At 54.9% G+C, this 23,889-nt stretch overlaps 2 protein-coding genes across 5 annotated transcripts in view; one reads left to right on the plus strand and one right to left on the minus strand.

Annotated features, from left to right (window-relative positions):
- Positions 1–14,021, plus strand: part of MYBPC2 (myosin binding protein C2) — a 35,120-nt gene extending 21,099 nt beyond the window's left edge. The window contains exons 17-28 of the mRNA XM_034946532.3: positions 631–790; positions 876–980; positions 1,717–1,905; positions 2,119–2,253; positions 5,125–5,292; positions 5,456–5,544; positions 5,644–5,839; positions 7,735–7,874; positions 9,244–9,403; positions 9,605–9,741; positions 12,043–12,229; positions 13,895–14,021. Coding sequence (XP_034802423.1) covers positions 631–790; positions 876–980; positions 1,717–1,905; positions 2,119–2,253; positions 5,125–5,292; positions 5,456–5,544; positions 5,644–5,839; positions 7,735–7,874; positions 9,244–9,403; positions 9,605–9,741; positions 12,043–12,229; positions 13,895–13,905 — 1,677 coding nt within the window. The 3' untranslated portion in view covers positions 13,906–14,021. The remainder of the gene's footprint in view (positions 1–630; positions 791–875; positions 981–1,716; positions 1,906–2,118; positions 2,254–5,124; positions 5,293–5,455; positions 5,545–5,643; positions 5,840–7,734; positions 7,875–9,243; positions 9,404–9,604; positions 9,742–12,042; positions 12,230–13,894) is intronic.
- Positions 14,022–14,484: 463 nt separating this feature from the next.
- Positions 14,485–23,855, minus strand: GARIN5A (golgi associated RAB2 interactor 5A). 4 transcript variants are annotated; one of them, XM_034946536.3, is made up of 5 exons: positions 23,562–23,855; positions 23,265–23,383; positions 22,757–22,887; positions 15,358–15,565; positions 14,485–14,655 (listed from the first exon to the last, which is right to left on the minus strand). In XM_034946536.3, the coding sequence occupies exons 1-4, from the start codon at positions 23,818–23,820 to the stop codon at positions 15,361–15,363; spliced, it is 714 nt and encodes a 237-aa protein (XP_034802427.1). In that variant the 5' UTR covers positions 23,821–23,855; the 3' UTR covers positions 14,485–14,655; positions 15,358–15,360. The 4 variants fall into 4 exon arrangements, with proteins under 4 accessions (XP_034802427.1, XP_034802425.1, XP_003813674.1 ...); XM_034946534.3 differs by having other exon boundaries at positions 22,757–22,935; positions 23,562–23,831; XM_003813626.6 differs by having other exon boundaries at positions 23,265–23,365; positions 23,562–23,825.
- Positions 23,856–23,889: the final 34 nt, after the last annotated feature.

Genomic DNA, 23,889 nt, shown 5'->3' on the forward strand with positions numbered 1-23,889 from the left:
CTTCCTGGAAGAGGTGTCTTCTGGGTGCTTCCTGAAGGATGAGGAAGAGCTTAGTGTTGCATGCACAGGGACCAGCCTTGCAAAATCTCTGGGACAAGGCAGTCTTTTTTTGTTGTTGTTGTTGTTTGTTTGGTTGGTTTCTTTTTTTCTCTCTCTTTTTTTTTTTTTGAGATGGAGTTTTGCTCTTGTTGCCCAGGCTGGAGTGCAGTGGTGTTATCTTGGCTCACCACAACCTCCGCCTCCTGGGTTCAAGCGATTCTTCTGCCTCAGCCTCCTGAGTAGCTGGGATTACAGGCATGCACCACCAGGCCCGGCTAATTTTGTATTTTTAGTAGAGATGGGGTTTCACCATGTTGGCCAGGCTGGTCGCAAACTCCCAACCTCAGTTGATCTACCCGCCTCGGCCTCCCAAAGTGCTGGGATTACAGGTGTGAGCCACCGCGCCCGGTCCAGTCTGGTGCTTTTAATGAAGGACGGCATTTGGAGGGCGAGGAGGGCAGTGGAGCGAGTGAGGACTCTGTGTGTTGATGGGGAATCATGGGAGGATTCTGAGCAGGGGAATGGCAGAGGCAGGCCTGGGTTTGCTTGGGGACACGATGGGGTGCAAGGCCATCTGGTGGCTGCGTTCAGGTATTCACGACCACCGAGGGCAGGACCCGCATCGAGAAGCGGGTGGACTGCAGCAGCTTTGTGATTGAGAGTGCTCAGCGGGAAGACGAGGGCCGCTACACCATCAAGGTCACCAACCCCGTCGGCGAGGACGTGGCTTCCATCATCCTGCAAGTTGTGGGTGAGCAGAGAAAGCCGAGGTGGCTGGGCCAAGGGGTGACTCCCTGAGGCCTCGAGGGGCCACCTGACTTTCCTGCCCCCTGCAGATGTCCCAGACCCCCCGGAGGCTGTGCGCATCACCTCGGTTGGAGAGGACTGGGCCATCCTTGCCTGGGAGCCACCAATGTACGATGGGGGGAAGCCAGTCACCGGTGAGTGCCTCTGTCCTCATGACCTCTGACCTTCCCTCTTTCTGCCTTCTGGTTTTTTTTTTTTTTTTTTTTGAGATGGAGTCTCACTCTATCGCCCAGGCTGGAGTGCAGTGGCTCAATCTCGGCTCACTGCAACCTCTGCCTCCTGGGTACAAGCAATTCTCCTGTCTCAGCCTCCCAAGTAACTGGGATTACAGGTGCCTACCACCACGCCCGGCTAATTTTTGTATTTTTAGTAGAGATGGGGTTTTACCATGTTGGCCAGGCTGGTTTTGAACTCCTGACCTCAAGTGATCTGCCCACCTCGGACTCCCAAAGTGCTGGGATTACAGGTGTCAGCCACGGCACCAGCCTCTGCCTTCTCTTTGACCTCCCAGAGCCCTTAGCATCCTCAGTGACCTACCTCTGACCCCTGATTTTCCATTTTCCCATTTCAATCCCTTTGGTCTTCCCGCTTCCTTTACTCGCTGGTGACCTGGGAATTCTCACTTTGACCAGTAGCCTGGGTTTTTCTATGGCTCCTGTCCTCCTGGTTCATGAGCTGTGACCCCCTCTTGATTCCTGACTCCAGGACTGGTGGCCTCTGAATGCTCTGTGGCCCCTGAGATCCACCTAAGATTCATGGCCTCGGACCGCCCTGGCCATGCGATCCTCTGGATGTGGCCCTCACTCCCCCAGCTGACTCATGCCCCATGCCCTCCCGTTCCCTCTTCTCCTTTCTGCTTGGAGCCTCCAGGGTACCTCGTAGAGCGGAAGAAGAAGGGCTCTCAGCGCTGGATGAAGCTGAACTTTGAGGTCTTCACAGAGACCACCTATGAGTCCACCAAGATGATCGAGGGCATCCTCTATGAGATGCGTGTCTTCGCCGTCAATGCTATAGGGGTCTCCCAGCCCAGCATGAACACCAAGCCTTTTATGCCTATTGGTAATGTCCTCCCTCACTTTTATGCCTATTGGTAATGATGGATCACTCTGATCCATCAACCCTGTCCACCTCTGGCCCATCTTTTGCCCGCCATCAATCTCTGACCCTACACCCTGGCCTTCTGACCAATCATTCTACCTCTGACTCCTGCCCCTTCCTGCTGACCCCTGACCCCTCATTCCCCCCATATCCTCTTTTTCTGGATGCTTGCAGCACCCACGAGTGAACCCCTGCACCTGATAGTGGAGGATGTGACAGACACCACCACCACACTCAAGTGGAGGCCTCCGAACAGGATTGGGGCAGGTGGCATCGATGGGTACCTGGTGGAGTACTGCCTGGAAGGCTGTGAGTGACCCTGGCAGGGCTGGTGGGGGTGGTGGCTAGCACAGGTGGGTATCCAGTCCAGGGAGCTGAAAATAGGACCATGTGGGAGAGAGATGGGTGCAGTGGCCTGCTTGTGTTTTGTGTCTGTACTGTTATAAGTCTCTGGGATGGGACCCCCCTGTGACTAGTGTGTTTTCTCTCCCTTCTTCCTTTCTACATCCATCCTCCATACAGCAGTGACTTTCTGTCATTCCATCTATCCTTCCATCCCCCCATTTATCTTTTATCTTTTACCTTTATGCCTTCTTTCTTTCTTCTATTCATTTATCCATCTAACCAATCTTTCCTTCATCCATCTTAACATCCACCCATCCATCCATCTGTCCATCCATCTGTCCACCCATCTGTACATCCATCCATCCATATTTCCATCCATCCATCCATCCATCCATCCATTCATCTTACCATCCATCCATCCATCCATCCATCCATCCATCCATCCATCATTTCCATCCATCCATCCACCCACCCACTCATATTTCCATCTATCCATCCATCCATCCATCCATCCCTCCATTTGTCCATCTGTCCACCTGTCCATCATCCATCCATTCATCCATCCATCTGTCCATCCATCCATCCGTCTGTCCATCCATCTGTCCATCCATCCATCTGTCCATCCATCTATCCATCCATCCATCCATCCATCTGTCCATATTTCCTTCGTTTCTCTCTCTCTCTTTTTTTTTTTTTTTTGAGACAGAGTCTTGCTCTGTTGCCCAGGCTAGAGTGCAGTGGCACGATTGGCTCACTGCAAGCTCCACCTTCCAGGTTCACGCCATTCTCCTGCCTCAGCCTCCCAAGTAGCTGGGACTACAGATGCCTGCAACCATGCCCAGCTAATTTTTTTTTTGTATTTTTAGTAGAGACGGGGTTTCACTGTGTTAGCCAGGATGGTCTTGATCTTCTGACCTCATGATCCACCTGCCTCGGCCTCCCAAAGTGCTGGGATTACAGGCATGAGCCATCACACCCAGCCCAGTATCATTTTTTCATCCATATATCTATCTCTTCACCACTATCTTTGCTTCCTTCCCTCTTTCTACCTATATGGCCATCCAACCATCTGTCCACCTAACCAGCCATTGTCTCTCTGCCTGTCCATCCATCATCTGTACCTCCATACATCCACTCTCCATCCTCCACCAAACAAACATTCACTGAGCACTGACTTGTGCCCGGCCCAGCGCCATGGCTATGGAGATGTCTCAGACGCAGCCATCTCTCTGGGAGAACAGACGTGATCACCTCGACACACTATCCCAGGTCTTAAAGTCAGACATATGTGGGTTCCAACCTTGCCCCTCCACTGTCTAACTGTGTGTCCTTGGGCAAGTCTCTGAGCCTCAGTCTCTTCATCTAACCATGGTGAAGACAGTTCTCATCTTGACAGGGTACAGTGACGACGTACTCGAGAATGCATGGAAAGGAGGGATGGTTGAACCCTCATCAGCTTCCTCCCTCCTCCTCTCCTCCGTGCTGTTTACCCCATTCCTCCCTGGCCGGCTGCTCCCACCCTGACGTTTCAGAACCCAGCTTGTTAGAGTTCACTCTGTTGATTGCTGCTCTGAGCCAACAGCCATGAGTTCCCCAGCCCATGGCCATAAACCCAAGACAGAAGGGCATGTAACGAAAAGCAGGCAATCCGAAGAGCTCTGACCCTGCCCTCAGCCCGCCCTCCCAGACACCCACCTGGCTGCGCCCTCAGACAGAGCCAAGATCCCTGCCCCTCTGTGCCAGCCTTGCAGGAAAGCAGAGCTTGAGAGCATGCTGGAGTCAGACAGGCCTGGGTTTAACATCCTAGTCCACAGAGCCTGAGCTGCGTGTCCAGGATGGTCTTGAATTCCTGGGCTTGAGAGATCCTCCTGCCTTGGCTTCCCAAAGTGCTGGGATTACAGGCATGAGCCATGGTACCTGGGGAAAGTTTTTTTTTTTTTTTTTTTTGATGGAGTCTCGGTCTGTCGCCCAGGCTGGAATGCAGTGGGGTGATCTCGGCTCACTGCAACCTCTGCCTCCCAGGTTCAAGCGATTCTCCTGCCTCAGCCTCCTGAGTAGCTGGGATTACAGGTGCCTGCCACCTTGCCCGGCTAATTATTGTATTTTTAATAGAGACAGGGTTTCGCCATGTTGGCCAGGCTGGTCTTGAACTCCTGGACTCAAGTGATCTGCCCACCTCAGCCTCCCGAAGTGCTGGGATTACAAGCATAAGCCACGGGATTACAAGCATGTTAGGGATGGTTTCCCATCCCTAACATGGGGATAGCACAGGGTTGAGGTAAGAATTAATGAACAACGCCTGTAATCCCAGCACTTTGGGAGGCCGAGGTGGGCGGATCACGAGGTCAGGAGTTCAAGAGCATCCTGGCCAACATGGTGAAACCCCATCTCTATTAAAAATACAAAAATTAGCTGGGCGTGGTGGTGCGAGCCTGTAGTCCCAGCTACTCAGGAGGCTGAGGCAGGAGAATTACTTGAACCTGGGAGGCGGACGTTGCAGTGAGCCAAGATCTTGCCATTGCCCTGCAGCCTGGGCGACAGGGCGAGACTCCACCTAAAAAAAAAAAAAAAAGAATTCGTCCCACTGCACTCCAGTCTGGGGGACACGGCGAGACTCCGTATAAAAAAAAAAAAAAATTAATCAGCGAACAGAATGGCCACCCTTAGAACCTGGCCATAATGAATGCTTAACTAACTCCAGCTGCTGCTGCTGCTTCTACTGGGAACTTACTCAGTGCTCACTCGCTCGCTGCGTGGGGCCCAAGTCCCCGGGAGAAACGGGAGCGGAGGATGGGAGGAGGGCACGAGATCCGCCAGCAGGGCCTCTCTCTCCAGCCGAGGAATGGGTCCCTGCCAACACCGAGCCCGTGGAGCGCTGTGGCTTCACCGTCAAGAATCTCCCGACCGGAGCCAGAATCCTCTTCCGAGTAGTTGGGGTCAACATCGCGGGGCGCAGCGAGCCGGCCACCCTGGCCCAGCCGGTCACCATCAGGGAGATTGCAGGTGCGTGGCCCCTGACGCTGCGCTCCGAAAGACCAAGCTGGCGTCGTCCCGCCTGCCCTTTCCGTGTCGTCGACAGGACCTCCCCAGAGAGCCTTATCACCATTGGCCCCTGGAATGTGCCCCGGCCCCCCGCTGAGCCCCCTCCCTGTGTTTGCGCCCTCAGAGCCACCCAAGATCCGGCTTCCCCGCCATCTCCGCCAGACCTACATCCGCAAAGTGGGCGAGCAGCTCAACCTTGTTGTCCCCTTCCAGGTCAGGGGAGCGGGGTCACGGCCCGGGGGTCCGCTCTTGCCGCAAGCCCCCTTTTTGCGGGTGGAGCCCCGCTGACCCCGCCCCGCCCTCTCCCCGCAGGGAAAGCCCCGGCCCCAGGTGGTGTGGACCAAGGGCGGGGCCCCGCTGGACACCTCCCGCGTGCACGTGCGGACCAGCGACTTCGACACCGTGTTCTTCGTGCGCCAGGCGGCCCGCTCCGACTCCGGGGAGTACGAGCTGAGCGTGCAGATCGAGAACATGAAGGACACCGCCACCATCCGCATCCGCGTTGTGGGTGCGCGCGCTGGGGAGGGCCCCTGGAGGCCGGGAGGGGCAGGGATGGGGAGCGATGGGGGAGGAGGTAAGAGATGAGGGGTGGGGAAGGAGGTGGGAGATGAAGGGTGGGAGAGGAGGTGAGAGATGAGGGGTGGGAGAGGAGGTGAGAGATGAGGGGTGGGAGAGGAGGTGAGAGATGAGGGGTGGGAGAGGAGGTGAGATGGGGGGTGGGAGAGGAGGTGAGAGATGAGGGGGTGGGAGAGGAGGTGAGAGATGAGGGGTGGGAGAGGAGGTGAGATGGGGGGTGGGAGAGGAGGTGAGAGATGAGGGGTGGGAGAGGAGGTGAGAGATGAGGGGTGGGAGAGGAGGTGAGAGATGAGGGGTGGGAGAGGAGGTGAGATGGGGGGTGGGAGAGGAGGTGAGATGAGGGATGGGAGAGGAGGTGAGAGATGGGGGGTGGGAGAGGAGGTGAGAGATGGGGGGTGGGAGAGGAGGTGAGATGAGGGATGGGAGAGGAGGTGAGAGATGGGGGGTGGGAGAGGAGGTGAGAGATGGGGGGTGGGAGAGGAGGCGAGATGAGGGATGGGAGAGGAGGTGAGAGATGGGGGGTGGGAGAGGAGGCGAGATGAGGGATGGGAGAGGAGGTGAGAGATGAGGGGGTGGGAGAGGAGGTGAGAGATGAGGGGTGGGAGAGGAGGTGAGAGATGAGGGGTGGGAGAGGAGGTGAGATGGGGGGTGGGAGAGGAGGTGAGAGATGAGGGATGGGAGAGGAGGTGAGAGATGAGGGGTGGGAGAGGAGGTGAGATGGGGGGTGGGAGAGGAGGTGAGAGATGAGGGATGGGAGAGGAGGTGAGAGATGAGGGGTGGGAGAGGAGGTGAGATGGGGGTGGGAGAGGAGGTGAGAGAAGAGGGGTGGGAGAGGAGGTGAGATGGGGGGTGGGAGAGGAGGTGAGAGATGGGGGGTGGGAGAGGAGGTGAGAGATGGGGTGGGAGAGGAGGTGAGAGATGAGGTGGGAGAGGAGGTGAGAGATGGGGAGTGGGAGAGGAGGTGAGATGGGGGTGGGAGAGGAGGTGAGAGATGGGGGGGTGGGAGAGGAGGTGAGAGATGGGGTGGGAGAGGAGGTGAGATGGGGGGTGGGAGAGGAGGTGAGAGATGGGGTGGGAGAGGAGGTGAGAGATGGGGGGTGGGAGAGGAGGTGAGAGATGGGGGGTGGGAGAGGAGGTGAGATGAGGGATGGGAGAGGAGGTGAGAGATGAGGGGTGGGAGAGGAGGTGAGATGGGGGTGGGAGAGGAGGTGAGAGAAGAGGGGTGGGAGAGGAGGTGAGATGGGGGGTGGGAGAGGAGGTGAGAGATGGGGGGTGGGAGAGGAGGTGAGAGATGGGGTGGGAGAGGAGGTGAGAGATGAGGTGGGAGAGGAGGTGAGAGATGGGGAGTGGGAGAGGAGGTGAGATGGGGGTGGGAGAGGAGGTGAGAGATGGGGGGGTGGGAGAGGAGGTGAGAGATGGGGTGGGAGAGGAGGTGAGAGATGAGGGATGGGAGAGGAGGTGAGGAGATGAGGAGGGGAGGGGGAGAGGAGGTGAAAAGATGAGGTGGGGGAGACTAGATAAGGAGCAAGGCAAGTACCAGGGCTAGGAGTGGAGGAGAGATGAAGATGGGGGAACCCTTGAGAGGGAGATTGGGTGAAGAGAGGAAGTGGGGAGACATGGGGGTGAGGAGAGGAGGTGAGGAGGGATGAGGGTGGCCCAGGATAAGAGGAAGTGGAGAGATTGGGATGGGGGAGGCCGTAGGCAGGAATGGGAATGGGGCATAAGAGAGGTTAGAATCAGGAGGGAGGGGGTGTGGAGAGGGGAGGGGAGGGAAGCGGCTGGACATCCCAAAACCCGGACTGACTTGTCACACTTCCCCATTTCCAGAAAAGGCTGGGCCCCCCATAAACGTGATGGTGAAGGAGGTGTGGGGCACGAACGCGCTGGTGGAGTGGCAGGCCCCCAAAGATGATGGGAACAGTGAGATCACGGGGTATTTCGTCCAGAAAGCAGACAAAAAGACCATGGTGAGAGAGCAGAGGGGGAGACGGGGAAGAGCCGGTGAGGTGGGCAGAGCAGGTGCAGATGTCCCCCGTTCACAGCTGGAAGGGCAGGGAGGGGCCCAGAGGCTGGAGGATGGGCTGGGGCCAGGAGGGAAGCCTTTTAGCTGAGACTTGGCACGTGATGGGTTTTCATTTTCTTTTTTCACTGAGGTAAACGTCACATAACGGAATTAGTCATTCGCCGTTTTAAAGCGAACAATTCAGCAGCACTTAGGACATCTGCAGGGTTGTGCAGCCACCGCCTCTACCCAGTCCATTTTCATCCCCCAGAGGAAGCCCTGTACCCAACAGCGCCACCCCCTGGTCTCCCCTGGCAGCCACCGATTTGCTTTCTGTCTCCCTGGATTTACCTACTCTGGACATTTCATACACATGGAATCCTAGCTATGTGACCCTTGTGTCTGACTTTGTTAGCTCAGCACAACGTCTTTGAAGTTCATCCATGCTGCAGGGTGCACGGTGTGTCCGTGCGGAAATCCTGTTTTTAGAATTCTTTTTTTTTGAGACAGGGTCTTACTCTGTCACCCAGGCTGGAGTGCAGTGGTGCAATCTTGGCTCACTGCCTTCTCTGCCTCTGAGCTCAGGTGATCCCCCCCATCTCAGCCTCCCAAGTAGCTGGGAATACAGGCACGTGCCACCACGTCCCGCTAATTTTTGTAGAGACAGGGTCTCAGTATGTTGTCCAGGCTGGTCTCGAACTCCTGGACCCAAGTCATCCTCCCACCTTGGCCTCCCAAAGTGTTGGGATTACAGGCATGAGCCACTGCACCTGGCCTTTATTTCTTTTATTTTATTATTATTATTTTTTTGAGACAGGGTCTTACTCTGTCACCCAGGCTGGAGTGCAGTGGCATGATCATGGCTCACTGCAGCCTCCAACCCGCAGGTTGAGGCAATCCTCCTCCCTCAGCCTCCCAAGTAGCTGGGACTACAGGTGCTGGCCACCAGACCTGGCTAATTTTTTGATTTTTTTAACAGACAAGGGTCTCGCCGGGTTGCCCACTCTGGTCTCAAACTCCCGGGCTCAAGCGACGAGCCTCCCACCTCGGCCTCCCAAAGAGCTGGGATTACAGGCATGAGCCACGGTGCCTGACCCCTTCTTAGCGTTGAATGATGTTCCTTTGTCTGGGCCGACCGTTTTGTTTGTCCATCCCTGCGCTGATGGGCGCTGGGTTGGTTCCACCTGTTGGCCACCGTGAGTAGTGCGCCATGAGTGACACATTTTTTAAACACTGGATGTGCTTTTCTCACCCCTTCTTTCGTCTGTGTCTTGTGTGTAATCGTGTGATCCTGTGGCCCCGACCCGCCTGGTCCCTCCCTGTTCCCACACTAGGAGTGGTTCAACGTCTATGAACGTAACAGGCACACTAGCTGTACTGTGTCCGACCTCATCGTGGGCAACGAATACTATTTCCGAGTTTACACCGAGAACATCTGTGGGCTCAGTGACTCACCTGGTGTCTCCAAGAACACGGCCCGCATCCTCAAGACAGGTACAGCCATCCTGCCCCACAGCCCAGGCCCACCCCATCCACCCTCTCGCCCAGGTCCCACCTGGACTCCTCCTGCCTTCCCCTCCCCACTGGGGTTGACGGCACCTAGTCATGGGAGAGAGGTGATTGCGGTTTGTTCCCTGGTTGGTGTCAGGGGAGAATCTAGATCAGTCGCCTTACGGGTGCATCCTCTCTCCCCAGGAATCACCTTCAAACCGTTCGAGTATAAGGAGCATGACTTCCGGATGGCTCCCAAGTTCCTGACGCCTCTCATAGACCGCGTGGTCGTGGCTGGGTACTCGGCAGCCCTCAACTGCGCTGTCAGAGGCCACCCGAAGGTGCCAGGGCAGGGACCCAGATCTGCGTGTGTGTTGCCTTGTGGGGAATCTTCCATACAATGAAGCCCACTCCCCATCACGCCAGTTCTTCTTCCCCGAGTTCTCTGTCTCAAGGGATTTAGTCACTTAAAAAAATTTTTTTAATTGATTTTTGATTTTTTTTTTTTGAGACAGGGTCTTGCTGTATCACCCAGGCTGGAGTGCAGTGGCACAATCACAGCTCACTGCAACTTTGACCTCCTGGGTTCAAGTGATCCTCCTACCTCATCCTCCCGAGTAGCTGGGACCACAGGCATGAACCACTGTGGCCAGCTAATTTTATAATTTGTAGAGATGGGGTCTTGCTATGTTGTCCAGGCTGGTCTTGAACTCCTAGGCTCAAGTGATTCTCCCGCCTCGGCCTCCCAAAGTGCTGGGATTACAGGTGTGAGCCACCATGCCCAGACTGGACTTGCTCACTTTTCACCCACTTCCTGTTAACTCCTCTGACCAGAGCCCAAGTCTCAGACAATCAATCACATCTTGCCTTTGGCTTCCTGCCTTTTTCCTTCTTTCTTTTTTTTTCTTTCTTCCTGAGACCAGGCTGGAGTGCAGTGGTGCGATCTCAGCTCACTGCAACCGCCTCCCAAGTTCAAGCGATTCTCCTGTCTCAGCCTCCTGAGTAGCTAGGATTACAGGCGTGCACCACCATGCCCAGCTAAATTTTGTATTTTTAGTAGAGACGGCGTTTTGCTGACCTCAGGTGATCCGCCTGCCTCAGCCTCCCAAAGTGCTGGGATTACAGGCATGAGCCACTGCTCCTGGCCTCTTGCCTTTTTCTTTGTCCCCTGACTGCCAGGTAACAGCTTGTCTCGGCAGCTTGAGGAGAGGACCATTAAGTCTCTCTTGTTCTGTCCAAGGACAAATGCCAGTCCCGTGGAAAAAGAAACGTTGGGAGCAGGGGCAGCCTAAACCAGCACGGCTCCCCAGGGTCTTCCTGTCCAGCCATTTTCCGACTGCTCTTTGTGAACAGGGACACTTGCAACCTAGAGCTCATTGAGACCAGGGGTTGGCAAACCATCACCCATGGGTCAAATCCACCCACCACCTGTTTCTCTCAATAAAGTTTTATTGGAACACGGGCCAAGCATATTTGTTTATGTTTTGTTTACAGCTACTGCAGACAAAATGTAAATAAATGTGCGTGGCTCGTGTTCCAGGCCCAGAGACTACAGGGCCCAAAAAGCCTGAAATATTTACCATCTGGCCCTTTATAGGAACAGTTTGCCAGCTTCTGGTCTGGGCTGTAGGTTCTTCGCTTCAGCCTCCTTAAGGCATACCATGTCTCCATCTCTGTATACTTTATTCACTAACTCCACTCATTCATGTCACTCATTCCACTCATTTATCCACCTACCAATCTATCCATTTACTCAGTTCATTCCTTCACTCCATTTGCTTATTTACAGCACTGTTTCGTGCTCTCGTTCATTTATTCACTCCATTTATTCTTACAACAAACATTTTCAGAGGCTTTCAATGACCTGGGTGATTCGAACAAGAAATTTCCTGTATGTTGGGGGAGACTGACATTTGCCCAGAGTCACATAAATAATATAAAATTATGAAGGGCTGGGCCAGACACGGTGGCTCACACCTGTAATCCCAGCACTTTGGGAGGCCGAGGCGGGCAGATCACCTGAGGTCAGGAGTTTGAGACCAGCCTGGCCAACATGGTGAAACCCCATCTCTACTAAAAATACAAAAACTAGCCAGGCATGGTGGCAGGCGCCTCTAATCCCAACCACTTGGGAAGCTGAGGCAGGAGAATTGCTTAAACCCGGGAGGTGGAGGTTGCAGTGAGCCAAGATCACGCCACTGCACTCCAGCCTGGGAGACAAAGCGAGATTCTGTCTCAAAAAAAAAAAAAAAAAAGGGAAGGGCACTATGGAAGAGGGAACAGCCAGTGCCAGGGTCCTGAGGTGGGTGCCTGTCTGGTCTGTTTGAAGGACAGCGAGGTAGACTGGCTGGAGCAGAGAAGTAATGGGGGTCAAAGAGCGTGGGACCCTGTGGGCCACTACAAACAGTGAGCTCTTTGTCCTGAGAGCAATGGGAAGACCCCACCGTTACCCTGTGAAGTGGGATTATCAACCTGCTTTTACAGAAGAGGAGACTGAGGGTCAGGGAGAAGTGACTCGTCCAAGAACATCTGGCAAGAGGGTGGCAGAGCCTAGAACCCAGATCTGCTTCCTGAGCCCCATTTTGTCATCATTGCCCAGGGACTCTCTCTAAGTTGGCCTCCTCTCCCTTGACTCTCAACAGCCCAAGGTGGTCTGGATGAAGAACAAGACGGAAATCCGTGAAGATCCCAAGTTCCTGATAACCAATTACCAAGGAGTCCTGACGCTGAACATCCGTCGCCCCTCGCCCTTCGACGCTGGGACTTACACCTGCCGGGCCGTCAACGAGCTGGGCGAGGCGCTGGCTGAGTGCAAGCTGGAGGTCCGAGGTGAGGGCGTGGCCATCCTCAACACTGGCTGACCCTTGCTCGGGCCCTGTGCCAGCCTGACAGGTGGCCCCGGGCTGAGCACCGCTGAGATCTGGAGACGAGTGAGACCGGCCCTCTGGGAGGAGGACTGGGAAGCTGCTGTCCTGAAGGCAGCACAGGGCATCCTAGGAGTTGGGGTGGGGGAGCCCCTGACCCAGCTTGGGCAGGAGTCAGATTTTTCCAAAGGAGTTGAAGGACAAGGAAGAGGAAGGCTGAGTGAGAAGGGCTTAGGAAACGTCCCCAAGGCCTCCAGTGTACCTGGGCCCCCGTAGGCAGATGGGTTGACAGAGTGAGAGCAAATATGGGTAACACGGATGACCAGGGGTGGCGGGAGCTCCCGAAAGTGCCTCCCCTCCATAGCCTGTCCCCATGCTCCCACCCCCCTGCCCCTGCCTCTCCCTGCCCCGTCCCCTCATCTCGGTCCCACAGGTCCAGCCCCAGGAAAGCTACATCCTCTTCCTCCCATATTCCATTGCCAGCCGCCTCCCTGTCTCCAGTCTCTCCCTCCTGCCAGCCACTTTCACCCTTGGACTCTGGCCCCAGAGAGCTCTCTCTATCCAGAGCTGCTCTGCCCCAGCCCTGATCCCAGCCCGCTGGGGACTCCCCAGCGCCCCAGCGCCCCTCCGCCTGGTGTTCACGGTGGTGTGTCCACCCCGGTTCTTCCCACATGATGCCCCAGCCACACCGGGCTGTTGGCGGTTACACTGGCCAGGCTTTCCCGCCACAGGGACTTGGCACATGCTCTTCCCTCTTCCTGGAACACAATTCCCCCGCTCCTTTACCCTGGGCTCCGGCCCATCAGATGTCTGCCAGTCAAGGCTCAGCGAGGAGGCCACTAACCGTGTCCCTCAGAGCAGGATGACATCAATGTGGACTTCCAGAGTCCCTCCCGGATGGTGACTTCTGACCTCTGACTTCCCTGGCTCTGAGGACAGCCCAGCAGACAGGGTGGCTGGGGACCCTTAACAAAGGCTCAGAGAGGACACTTTCTAGCCAAGCACGGTGGCTCTCGTCTGTAATCCCAGCACATTGGGAGGCCAAGGCAGGCGGGTCGCTTGAGCCCAGGAGTTCAAGACCAGCCTGGGCAACATGGCGAAACCCTGTCTCTACTAAAAATACAAAAAAATTTAGCCGGGCCTGGTGGCACATGCCTGTTGTCCCAGCTACCTGGGGGGCTGGGGCAGGAGGATCACTTGAACCGGGGAGGCCGAGGCTGCAGTGAGCTGAGATGGCACCACTGCACTCCAGCCTGGTGCAACAGAGTGAGACTGTGTCTCAAAAACCAAACAAAAACACCCCAGATCACTGCCCTTCCAAGCCCACCCAATTTCTGATACTCTGCTGTCTCCCTGATTAACTATTAAATCAGCTCAGAAAAATCCCAGCCTCAGGATTCCAGTGACCGCGTACAGCCAGCAGCTCAGAATGTCCCCATCTGGGATCCAAAATACCAGTAATCAGGGGCACTGTGACTCTGGGTTGTCCAGCCACAGTGGCCTGGGATGGGGCGGGATGGTGACCGTCATCCTGTCCCCCTGCTGGTCATGTGGATGCAGCTCCTCCTCCTGGGGCTTCAGGAGGAGGCGTGCCCGGGCCTGGCTCACCCGCTTTCTCGTTTTCCTGCAGTGCCGCAGTGAGACCTGTCCCCTACCTGCCAAGACAATTGGTGGTGGAGTCCTGACCCCAATCCCCAACCTCCCAGGACTGTGTTCTTTCTGGAGTTTTCGCTGAGAACAAAACAGTGTTGTCTGGACCCTGGAGTGTCTGTCCTTCTTGACTCCGTAGCTCCGTCTTCCTCCTGCAGGGGATTGGTCACCCCGGGGTTGGCGATGGGAGCAGCTGCGTCGACACAGGCCGCGGTGAGGTGGCCTCTTGGAATAGCTACTTTAGCGAGGCAGCCACGTTGTCACAGCAACCACAGAGCATCAGAGGTGAACCCAAGCCCACGGGGAGGCCGGCCCCAGAGAAGCTGCTGGGAGGGAGGGAGGGTGCAGGCTAGGGGCAACGACAGTGGCAGCGAGTCAAAGACACACCCAGGCCACACCCAGAAGGCCACTCTACCGAAGCAGCTGTGACGGTGTGGCCGCCTCTAGGCCTTGGCAGCGGCCCCAAGAGCTAAATGTGGTGAACCGAAGAGGGAGGCAGCCGTACCGGACAAACTCCTGCCAGGCAGCTGCACGGACTTGGTGACGAAGGCGAAACCGCTCGTGGCCTGCTTGTTGGTTCTTAATGGATTGACCTTTATTAACTTTAATATCTCATCTGCCCGGCCCTGAGGCAAGGTACTTTGATCTCTGGTCATTCGGTGACCTTGAAGGATGCTGGAAGACTCAGAGTCCCCAGAGTTCAGAGGTCTTGGGGTCAAGTCTGGCTTCCACGCCTTGGGGCTGGGGAGAGAGAGTTTGTTTCAGAGGCCTTGGCCTGCAGTTAGGGAGTGAGGGGGCGGGGAGGGACTTTGCACTTACTGGAATGGCAGGGGAAGCCAGGTGTCTTAAGAGGGGGCACAGATTCCAGTGCCCTCAGCTTCTAAAACTGGCATCATCCCCTGCTCCACCTTGAGCCCCAAGGCCCTACAGAGAACTGGACATTGGGCCTGGCTGACCCCACTCCTTCAGGGCACAGGTTGTCCCTCTCTAGACCCTACTCTGGTATGTCACGGGGAGAGGGGCTGGGGCACGGGTGTGGGTGGCTGTGTGTGTTCCCAAGTAGGATACGACAGCCCCCTTGGCTAGGGGTGCCAAGGCCCTGGAGAGACTGCTGGCTTCTACCCACAGACCCCCATATCCCTGGGTCACCTCTACTTCCAGACCCAGGAGTCCAGGCCCCAGCCCCTCCTCCCTCAGACCCAGGAGTCCAGGCCCCAGCCCCTCCTCCCTCAGACCCAGGAGTCCAGGACCCCAGCCCTCATCTCCCTCAGACCCAGGAGTCCAGGACCCAAGCTCTCTCCTCTCTTAGACCTGGGAGTCCTCAGACACCTCCCCTCTGCCCTCTGCTGCCCCACTGCGCTTCCCCCCTCTCCTCACCTCCTCCCACTCCCTCTGGGCCTCCACCTCATCATCATCACCCTCCCCATCTTCATCCTCCAGCACCTCTTACTCCTGCGTGAAGGGCACAGTGGAAGCGGAGAGGAAGCGCAGGCGGTAGAGCAGCCGCACCCACTGGCCGAACTCTCGGTCTCGGGTCTTGAGTGGGGCGCGCAGCTGCAAGTAGAAGGTGCGGCTGGTGTTCAACTTGACCTCGAGCTGACACCGGCTTTTGTCGTGGACAAAGAGCTGGACGAACTTCAAGGGGAACAGCCTGGGTGGCAGGAAGGGGCAGCCTCAGGTTCTGACCCTGTCGGGTCCTCCAGCACCATCGGGGTCAGGGGTCCCCACCTTGCCACCCCTCCCTCTGCCCCACGAATCCCTTTCCACTTTCACTGCCTCTTGAACTTGAGTCCATTCCCAACTTTCTTCCAGCCACATGTCTCCTTTTTGTCTCCCACTAGTCCTCTCCCCTAAACTCCAGACTCGAATATACAACTGCCTACTTGAAATTTCCATCTGGGGCCGGGCGTGGTGGCTCACGCCTGTGATCCCAGCCCTTTGGGAGGCTGAGGCAGGAGGATCACCTGAGGTCAGGAGTTTGAGACCAGCCTGGCCAACATGGTGGAACCCCATCTCTACTAAAAATAGTAAAAATTAGCCGGGCATGGTAGTGGGTGCCTATAATCCCAGCTACTTTGGAGGCTGAGGCAGAAGAATTGCTTCAACCTGGGAGGCGGAGGTTGCAGTGAGCCGAGATCACGCCACTGCACTCCAGCCTGGGCGACAGAGAGAGGGACTGTGTCTCAAAAAAAAAAAAAAAAAAAAAAAATCCCATCTTGGGTGTGGGATCTACCATCCGACTCACAACATGTTCAACAGCCCACTTCTCAAGCTCCCTCAGCCCCTCACACGCAGCCTACTCCTCTTGGTCTTCCCTGTCTTAGCTACATCCCCCTCTTGCTTGGTCAAAATCTTGGAGTCGCGGTGGACTCCATGTTCTCACACCCTGATGAGTCCTGACGCCACATCCTGGTGGCTCCACTATTTTTTGTTGGTTTTTGAGATAGAGGGTCTCACTCTGTTGCCCAGGCTGGAGTGCAGTGGCACGGTCATAGCTCACTGCAGCCTCAACATCTTGGGCTCAAGCAATCCTCTTGCCTCGGCCTCCAGAGCAGCTGGGACTATACGTGCACCACCATGTCTGGCTAATTTTTCTATTTTTATATAGTAGAGATGGGGTTTCACCATGTTGGCCAGGCTGGTCTCCAACTCCTGGGCTCAAGTGATCCTCTCGTCTTGGTCTCTCAAAGTGCCGGGATTATAGGCATGAGCCACCTCACTTTGCCTGCCACCTTTAAAATGTATCCACAATCCAAACCCTTTTAACTCCCTCCTCTGCCACCCTTGCGTCCAGCCACCTGCCTCAGCCCTCAGTCCCTACAGTCTGTTCCCCACAAGTCCCCCAGAGGGCGCAGGTCAACACCTTGGGCAGCTTGGGTCCCTCTGCTCAGAGCCTTCCTGTGGCTCTGGCTCAACAGGAATAAACACAAAGCCCTCACTGTGGCCCACAGACCTGCCGAGCCCCTTGCTCCCTCTCTGCCCTCACCTCCTGCACCTCCAGCCACACTGGCCTCCCTGCTGTTCCATGAACACACCAGGCTCAGTCCGACCCTAGCACCCTTGCACAGATGGTTCCCTCCACCTGAAAAGCTCTTTCTCCAGGCAAGACCCGCCCCCTCATCGCCCTGTGTTTCAGGAGGCACGTTCTCAGGGACGTCTCCCCTGGCCTATTTCAACCACATCCACCCTGTTGAGACTTCCCCGTAGTCCTTTCCGGTCTGACGGAGCCCCACAGGCCTTGCCCATCTAACAAATGGCCACCTGTTCCCTCTGCCTGCCTGGTAGAGTGGGAGTTCCTGGAGACCTGCTTTGTCCAGTGGTGAAAGTTTCCCTGGTACCCGCAGCTGACACGTGGCAGGTGCTCAGTGGATGCTTCAGTGGATGCTTTTTGAGTATCTTGGTAAATCGATTGCTCAGGCCCGCAGCCCGATTTAAGGTCCAACAGGGCAGAGCAGGAAGCAGTCAGGAAGGAGTGAGGATCTTGGCTCAGGTCACACAGCCAGGATTGGAGCCCAGGTCCCATGTTCACCTACAACACTGAGTAGCCAGGTGGCCTCTCTGGTCCAGCAGTATCACTGCCAGGAATGGATCTCACAGACACCCTCACACCTGTGCACAGACACATACGCGCGGATGTCCCCTGCCACACCGCCTGTAACCGAGATGCCAACAAACCCCAGTGTCCCTCAGTGGGTGACTTGATTTTTGTCCCCCAAATAGAAGAATAACAGCTGACATTTGTGGAGCACTTACTCAGAGCCAGGTGCTATTATATTTACCCAGTTTTCCCCCCGACAACCTTATGGGGTGCGCTCTCCTCTTATCCCTGTCATCCAGATGAGGAAACTGAGGCACAGGCAGGTAGGCTGAGCTTGGCCAAAGCCAGTGATGAAGTAACGCCAGGATTTGAAACCAAGCCATCTGAGGGCAGGCATTTGTTTAAGGACGTTGCCTACCACTTTAACATGAGGAGGCTGGACACAGCTTGGTGTCTAAGACAGCAGAGCACGTGCAATGGTCAAAAAGAGTCCAACTGTGCAGGCCGTGCACGGTGGCTCAGGCCTGTAATCGCAGCACTTTGGGAGGCCGAGGCAGGCGGATCACCTGAAGTCGGGAGTTTGAGACCAGCCTGACCAACATGGCAAAACCCTGTCTCTACTAAAAATACAAAATTAGCTGGGTGTGGTGGCACATGCCAGTAATCCCAGCTACTTGGGAGGCTGAGGCAGGAGAATTTCTTGAACCTGGGAGGCGGAGGTTGCAGTGAGCCAAGATCATGCCACTACACTCCAGCCTGGGCAACAAGAGTGAGGCTCCGTCTCAAAAACAAAAAAAGAGTCCAATTGTGCAAATATGTCTGAAGGAGCGTGGTGGCTGTGCTCATGGCAATACGAAATGGATATGGGCGTCGTGCTGACGACGGGGTGGGCGCAGGGAGAAGTGGCGTATGGCTTGTGGCTACTGCTGTTTTTTTTTTTTTTTTTTGAGATGGAGTCTCGCACTGTTTCCCGGGCTGGAGTGCAATGGCGCGATCTCGGCTCACTGCAACCTCCACCTCCTCGGTTCAAGTGATTCTCCTGCCTCAGCCTCCCGAGTAGCTGGGATTACAGGCGCCCGCCACCATGCCTGGCTAATTTTTGTATTTTTTAGTAGAGAGGGGGTTTCACTATGTTGGCCAGGTTGGTCTCAAACTCCTGACCTCGTGATCCACCCGCCTCGGCCTCCCAAAGTGCTGGAATTACAGGTGTGACCACCGCGCCCAGCCTGTGGCTACTGCTTTTTATTTTATTTTTTGAGAAAGGGTCCTGCTCCCATTGCCCAGGCTGGAGTGGAGTGGCGTGATTACAGCTCACTGCAGCCTGGACCTGCTGGGCTCAAGCAATCCTCCCACCTCAGCCTCCTAAGTAGCTGGGACTACAGGCACACCCCACCATCCCTGGCTAATGTTTGTATTTTTAGTAGAGATGGGGTCTCACTATGTTGCCCAGGCTGGTCTCCAACTCCTGGGCTTAAGCAGTCCTCCCACCTTGGCCTCCCAAATGCTGGGATTACAGGTGTGAGCCACTGCACCCAGCCTTCTACTGCTGGTTTGTTTGTTTTGAGATAGTGTCTTGCTTTGTCACCCAGGCTGGAGTGCAGTGGTGAGATCTTGGCCACTGCAACCTCCGACTCCTGGGCTTAAATGATTCTCCTGCCTCAGCCTCCTGAGTAGCTGGGACTACAGGCGCCCATCATCATGTCTGGCTAATTTTTTGTATTTTTGTAGAGATGGGGTCTCACCATGTTGGCCAGGCTGGTCTCAAACTCCTGGCATCAGGTGATCTGCCCACCTCAGCCTCCCAAAGTGCTGGGATTACAGGTGTGAGCCATCACACCCAGCCTCTATTGCTGTTTTTAAAGAAAGGATGGATCCATATATATGTGTGTATATATATGTGTGTATACATGTGTGTACATATGTATATATACATGTGTGTGTATATATGTGTGTGTATATGTATATATACGTGTGTATATGTATATATACGTGTGTATATGTATATATACGTGTGTATATGTATATATATGTGCGTATGTATATATACGTGTGTGTATATGTATATATACGTGTGTATATATGTATATATACGTGTGTGTATATGTATATATACGTGTATGTATGTATATGTGTGTATACGTGTATGTGTGCATATGTGTGTGTACGTGTATGTGTGCATATGTATGTATACATGTGTGTATGTATGTATACATGTATGTGTGTATACATGTGTGTATATGTATATATACATGCATGTGTGTGTATATGTATATATACATGCATGTGTGTATATATATATATCTCTGTCAGAAACTGCCCCAGAATAGCTCAGGGCTGGAAGTTGGTTAGACAGAAGTGAGGGGCTAGGAGGTGAGTCCTGAGGCCAAATTTGTAGAGCAAGCTCAATGTTCTCACTTCAGTGGTATGTTCATTTGGGAAGGGGTTTTAGGGTGCCAAAGGAGCTTATGAGGGGGTCACAGCCACTCTCAGCACCATCATTGGTGTTCTTCCAACTGCAGGTCATGATTCAGTGAGTGATGAGATCAATTGGTGAAATACAGTTAGCATTTAAAATAAAAGGGGCTGGGCAAGTGGGTCACACGTATAGTCCCAGCACTTTGGGAGGTTGAGGGAGGAGGATTGCTTGAGCCCAGGAGTTCGAGACCAGCTTGGGCAGCATGGTGAGACCTGTCTCTACAAAAAAATACAAAAATTAGCCAGGTGTGGGTGGTGCACACCTGTAGTCCCAGCTACTCAGGCAGCTGAGGTGGGAGGATCGCTTGCGCCTGCAGAGAACTGTGATCACTCCAGCCTGGATGACAGAGTGAGACCCTGTCTCAAAATTAAATGAATGAATGAATGAATAAATAAATAAAGGCCAGGCACAGTGGCTCATGCCTGTAATCCTAGTGCTTTGGGAGGCTGAGGTGGGAGGATCACTTGAGGCCCAGAGTTCAAGACCAGCCTGGGCAACATAGTGAGATCCCACCTCTACAACACATAAACAAAAATAAAGGTATAGTGTAGAAGAGAAAATATCTCAGGGTACTGTACTGGTGTCAGAATACTCCTTTGTGAAAGGTTTTTAACTTAGGCAGGGGGGATTAATAAAGGCTGTAAGTCATCTTGAGTACATGCAGGTCAAAATCTGATTTGGCCACGAAATTAGAAAAGCAATCTTTTGGATTTCAGAAATGCAGAGAAGGAACTGTGGACCTTCATGTGTGCATGTGTGAGACAATGTGAGTTTGTCCTTCCTTCCTTCCCTCCTTCCTCTATTTCTCCCTCCTTACTTTCTTCCCTTTCTTCTTTTCTCTGTCTTCTTTCTTCCCTCTCTTTCTTTCTTTTTTAGAGAACGGGTCTCACTTCATTGCCCAGGCTGGAGTGCAGTGGTGTGATCACAGTTCACTGCAGCCTCGAACTCCTGGGCTCAAGTGATCCTCCTGGCTCAGCCCCAGTAGCTAGGACCACATGTATGTGCCACCATACCTGGCTAGCTTTGTAATTTTGATTTTTGTAGAGATGGGGGTCTTGCTATGTTGCCCAGGCTGGTCTTGAACTCCAAGCCTGAAGTAATCCTCCCACCTCATCCTCCCAAAGTGCTGGGATTACAGGCATGAGTCACCATACCCAGCATCTCTCTTTCATGAACTGTGAGATGTGGTCAAAAAAGTGAAAGCCAGACAGGCATGGTAGCTCATGCCTGTAATCCCAGCACTTTGGGAGGCCCAGGCAGGCAGATCACCTGAGGTCAGGAGTTCGAGACCAGCCTGGTCAACACGGTGAAACCCCGTCTCTACTAAAAATACAAAAATTAGCTGGGCGTGGTGGCAGGCACCTGTAATCCCAGCTACTCGGGAGGCTGAGGCAGGAGAATTGCTTGAACCCAGGAGGCAGAGGTTGCAGTGAGCCCAGGTTGTACCACTGCACTCCAGCCTGGAGACTCTGTCTCAAAAAAACAAACAACAAAAAAAGTGAAAGCTACTGGCAGAATGTTTCTGTACTGTAGGCACGTAAACATTTCAGTGTTTGTAGCTGGAGTTGGGGCAGGAGCCTTGGGTGAGAAAAAGGAACATCTTCTGCTGTCTATTTTGTGCTTGTTTTCTCATTTGTTTGCATTACTTTTTCTTTTCTCTTTTCTTTTCTTTTTTATTCTCTTTTTTTTTTTTGAGACAGAGTCTCACTCATTCTGTTACCCAGGTTGGAGTGCAGTGGCATGATCTCGGCTCACTGCAACCTCCACCTCTTGGGTTCAAGCGATTCTCCTGCCTCAGCCTCCCAAGTAGCTGGGATTACCGGTGCCCGCCACCACACCTGGCTAATTTTTTTTTTTTTTTTTTTTTGAGATGGAGTCTCGCTCTGTCGCCCAGGCTGGAGTGCAGTGGCGCAATCTCAGCTCACTGCAACCTCCGCCTCCCGGGTTCACGCCATTCTCCTGCCTCAGCCTCCCAAGTAGCTAGGACTACAGGCGCTCACCACCACGCCCGGCTAATTTTTTGTATTTTTAGTAGAGACGGGGTTTCACTGTGTTAGCCAAGATGGTCTCGTTCTCTTGACCTCGTGATCCACCCACCTCAGCCTCCCAAAGTGCTGGGATTACAAGCGTGAGCCACCGCACCCGGCCCTGGCTAATTTTTTGTATTTCTGGTAGAGACAGGGTTTTGCTATGTTGGCCAGGCTGGTCTCAAATTCCTGGCCTCAAGTGATCTGCCTGCCTTGGCCTCCCAAAGTGCTGGGATTACAGGTGTGGGCCACCGCACCCGATCTGCGTTACTTTTTCAATGAAAAAATATGACGTAAAGGGGCAGTGTGGGCTGAGGCACAGGAGGGCTCAAGATCCATGAGATCCACAATCATGACAAGCTTGGCATTCCAATCCTGGCCCACTCTGGAGCCACAGTGGGACCCTGGGCAACTGGCTCCCGGCTCTCTGAGCCTCAGTTTAGCTCTTTGGCGGATGGGGCTAAGGGACCCCACCATGTGAAGATATGAGGTCAGAGGTGAGATCGTATGCGCGGCCTAGGGGCGTCTGGCATGAGCAGGCCCTGCGGAAATGGTCATTCTCCTGACCGCTGCTGGGGCATGGCTGAGGACTGTCCCCTTCAGGTCTGTCTAGTCTCTGATTTCTGGCCCCTGAGGGCTGCTCTGTCCTTGTTCTCCCGGGTAGATGGCAGCTCAGGGAGGGCCGATAGCACTGCCAGCTCCTGGCCCTGGGGGTGGTCTGGACGAGGGGAGGTACTGCTGGGGGCTCAGGTGCCTGGAGCTGAGGGAGGAAGGGGTCTCGGCTGAGGTGAGGGCAGTTACCCGAAGAGTTGCAGGTGTCCGTTCTCCTTGGCAGGGCCGGCCAGAAGCAATAGGTCCGGGAGCTCCAGGGCTGGACTGGAGGCTGCCACCCCCATGGTGACCTCGTTGGCAACTTCTCCCAACCGAGTCACCTGGGGCCAGAGGTCAGAGGTCGGGGCAGGATAGATGTGGGGGCAGAACTGAGGAGGGATCAGAGGTTAGGAATCTTGGTAGGGGAAAAGGTCATGAACCAGGTGAGTTGAAAATCAGGCTGGGGGCCAGATATCTTGAAATTAAAGTTCAAGAATCATATGGGTGTGAAGTCAGGGAAACTGAGGCAAGGGAGTTACAGGCCAGGGTTCACAAAGAATCTAAAGAACTAGAAGTATGGGGTGTCAGAGATCACATAGGAGTTGGGAGTCGGGAATCCCACGAGATGGACGTTATGGGGGAGCAGGGGCTTTCCAAGTCAGGAGGAGGTCGAGGGGCAGGCCGAGGCTGGGGATGAGGGGGTTCTGGGGCTCCCTACCTGTACGAAGTTGCTCTCAAAGATGGGGAAGTCCCGAAACTGGTCGAATTCGCCGCTCTGGAGGTAGCGTTGGAGCCGTCTGGGACGGCCCGTGGGAGAGGCTGCAACCAGGAGGCATTCTACCAGGACGAAGTCTGGGGGTCGATCCTGGGAGGCTGTGCCTGGCTCCCCAACTGGGAGGGCCCGGCACAGCCCCGCGGAGAGGACGGGGTATCAGATGTCCCCGAATTGCCGGCCCCATCCTACTTGGTTCCTTCACTAGGTCCAACCCCTCTAGGCCTGGCTCCCCTCTCTCACCTGCCATCCCACCTGGTTCCACCTCGCCAGCTCCATCCAGGGCCGGCTTAGGGCCGCGATCCCGCCTCATTGCAATGTCCCCGTCCGACGGGAGCGGACGGAGGAGCAGACGGAGAAAGCGAGGGGACGGGAGTACGCGCACTGTGACGTCATGATGCGGAGCGGGCTTTATGACGTCACACAAGAGCGGGCTCCTGGTTTGTGATGACGTCCCTGGAGGGGGCGGCTCCTGGAGATCAGGCCAAAGGGGCAGCCCCATCCTGCTGACGTCAGGCCCCAGGTGCGGACGGGCGCCAGTGCGCAGGCGCCGGGGCCCAGCGCAGGCGCA

This window comes from Pan paniscus, chromosome 20 (assembly GCF_029289425.2).
Source record: "Pan paniscus chromosome 20, NHGRI_mPanPan1-v2.0_pri, whole genome shotgun sequence".
NCBI lineage: Eukaryota > Metazoa > Chordata > Mammalia > Primates > Hominidae > Pan > Pan paniscus.

Coding starts and splice junctions, on each gene's coding strand:
- GARIN5A (XM_034946534.3), bottom strand. CDS start 23,820: ATGGGGCTGCCCCTTTGGCCTGATCTCCAGGAGCCGCCCCCTCCAGGG. Junction 23,384..23,561: donor GGAACCAGGTGGGATGGCAG/GTGAGAGAGGGG, acceptor TCGTCCTGGTAG/AATGCCTCCTGGTTGCAGCC. Junction 22,936..23,264: donor TTGAGAGCAACTTCGTACAG/GTAGGGAGCCCC, acceptor ATCCCTCCTCAG/TTCTGCCCCCACATCTATCC.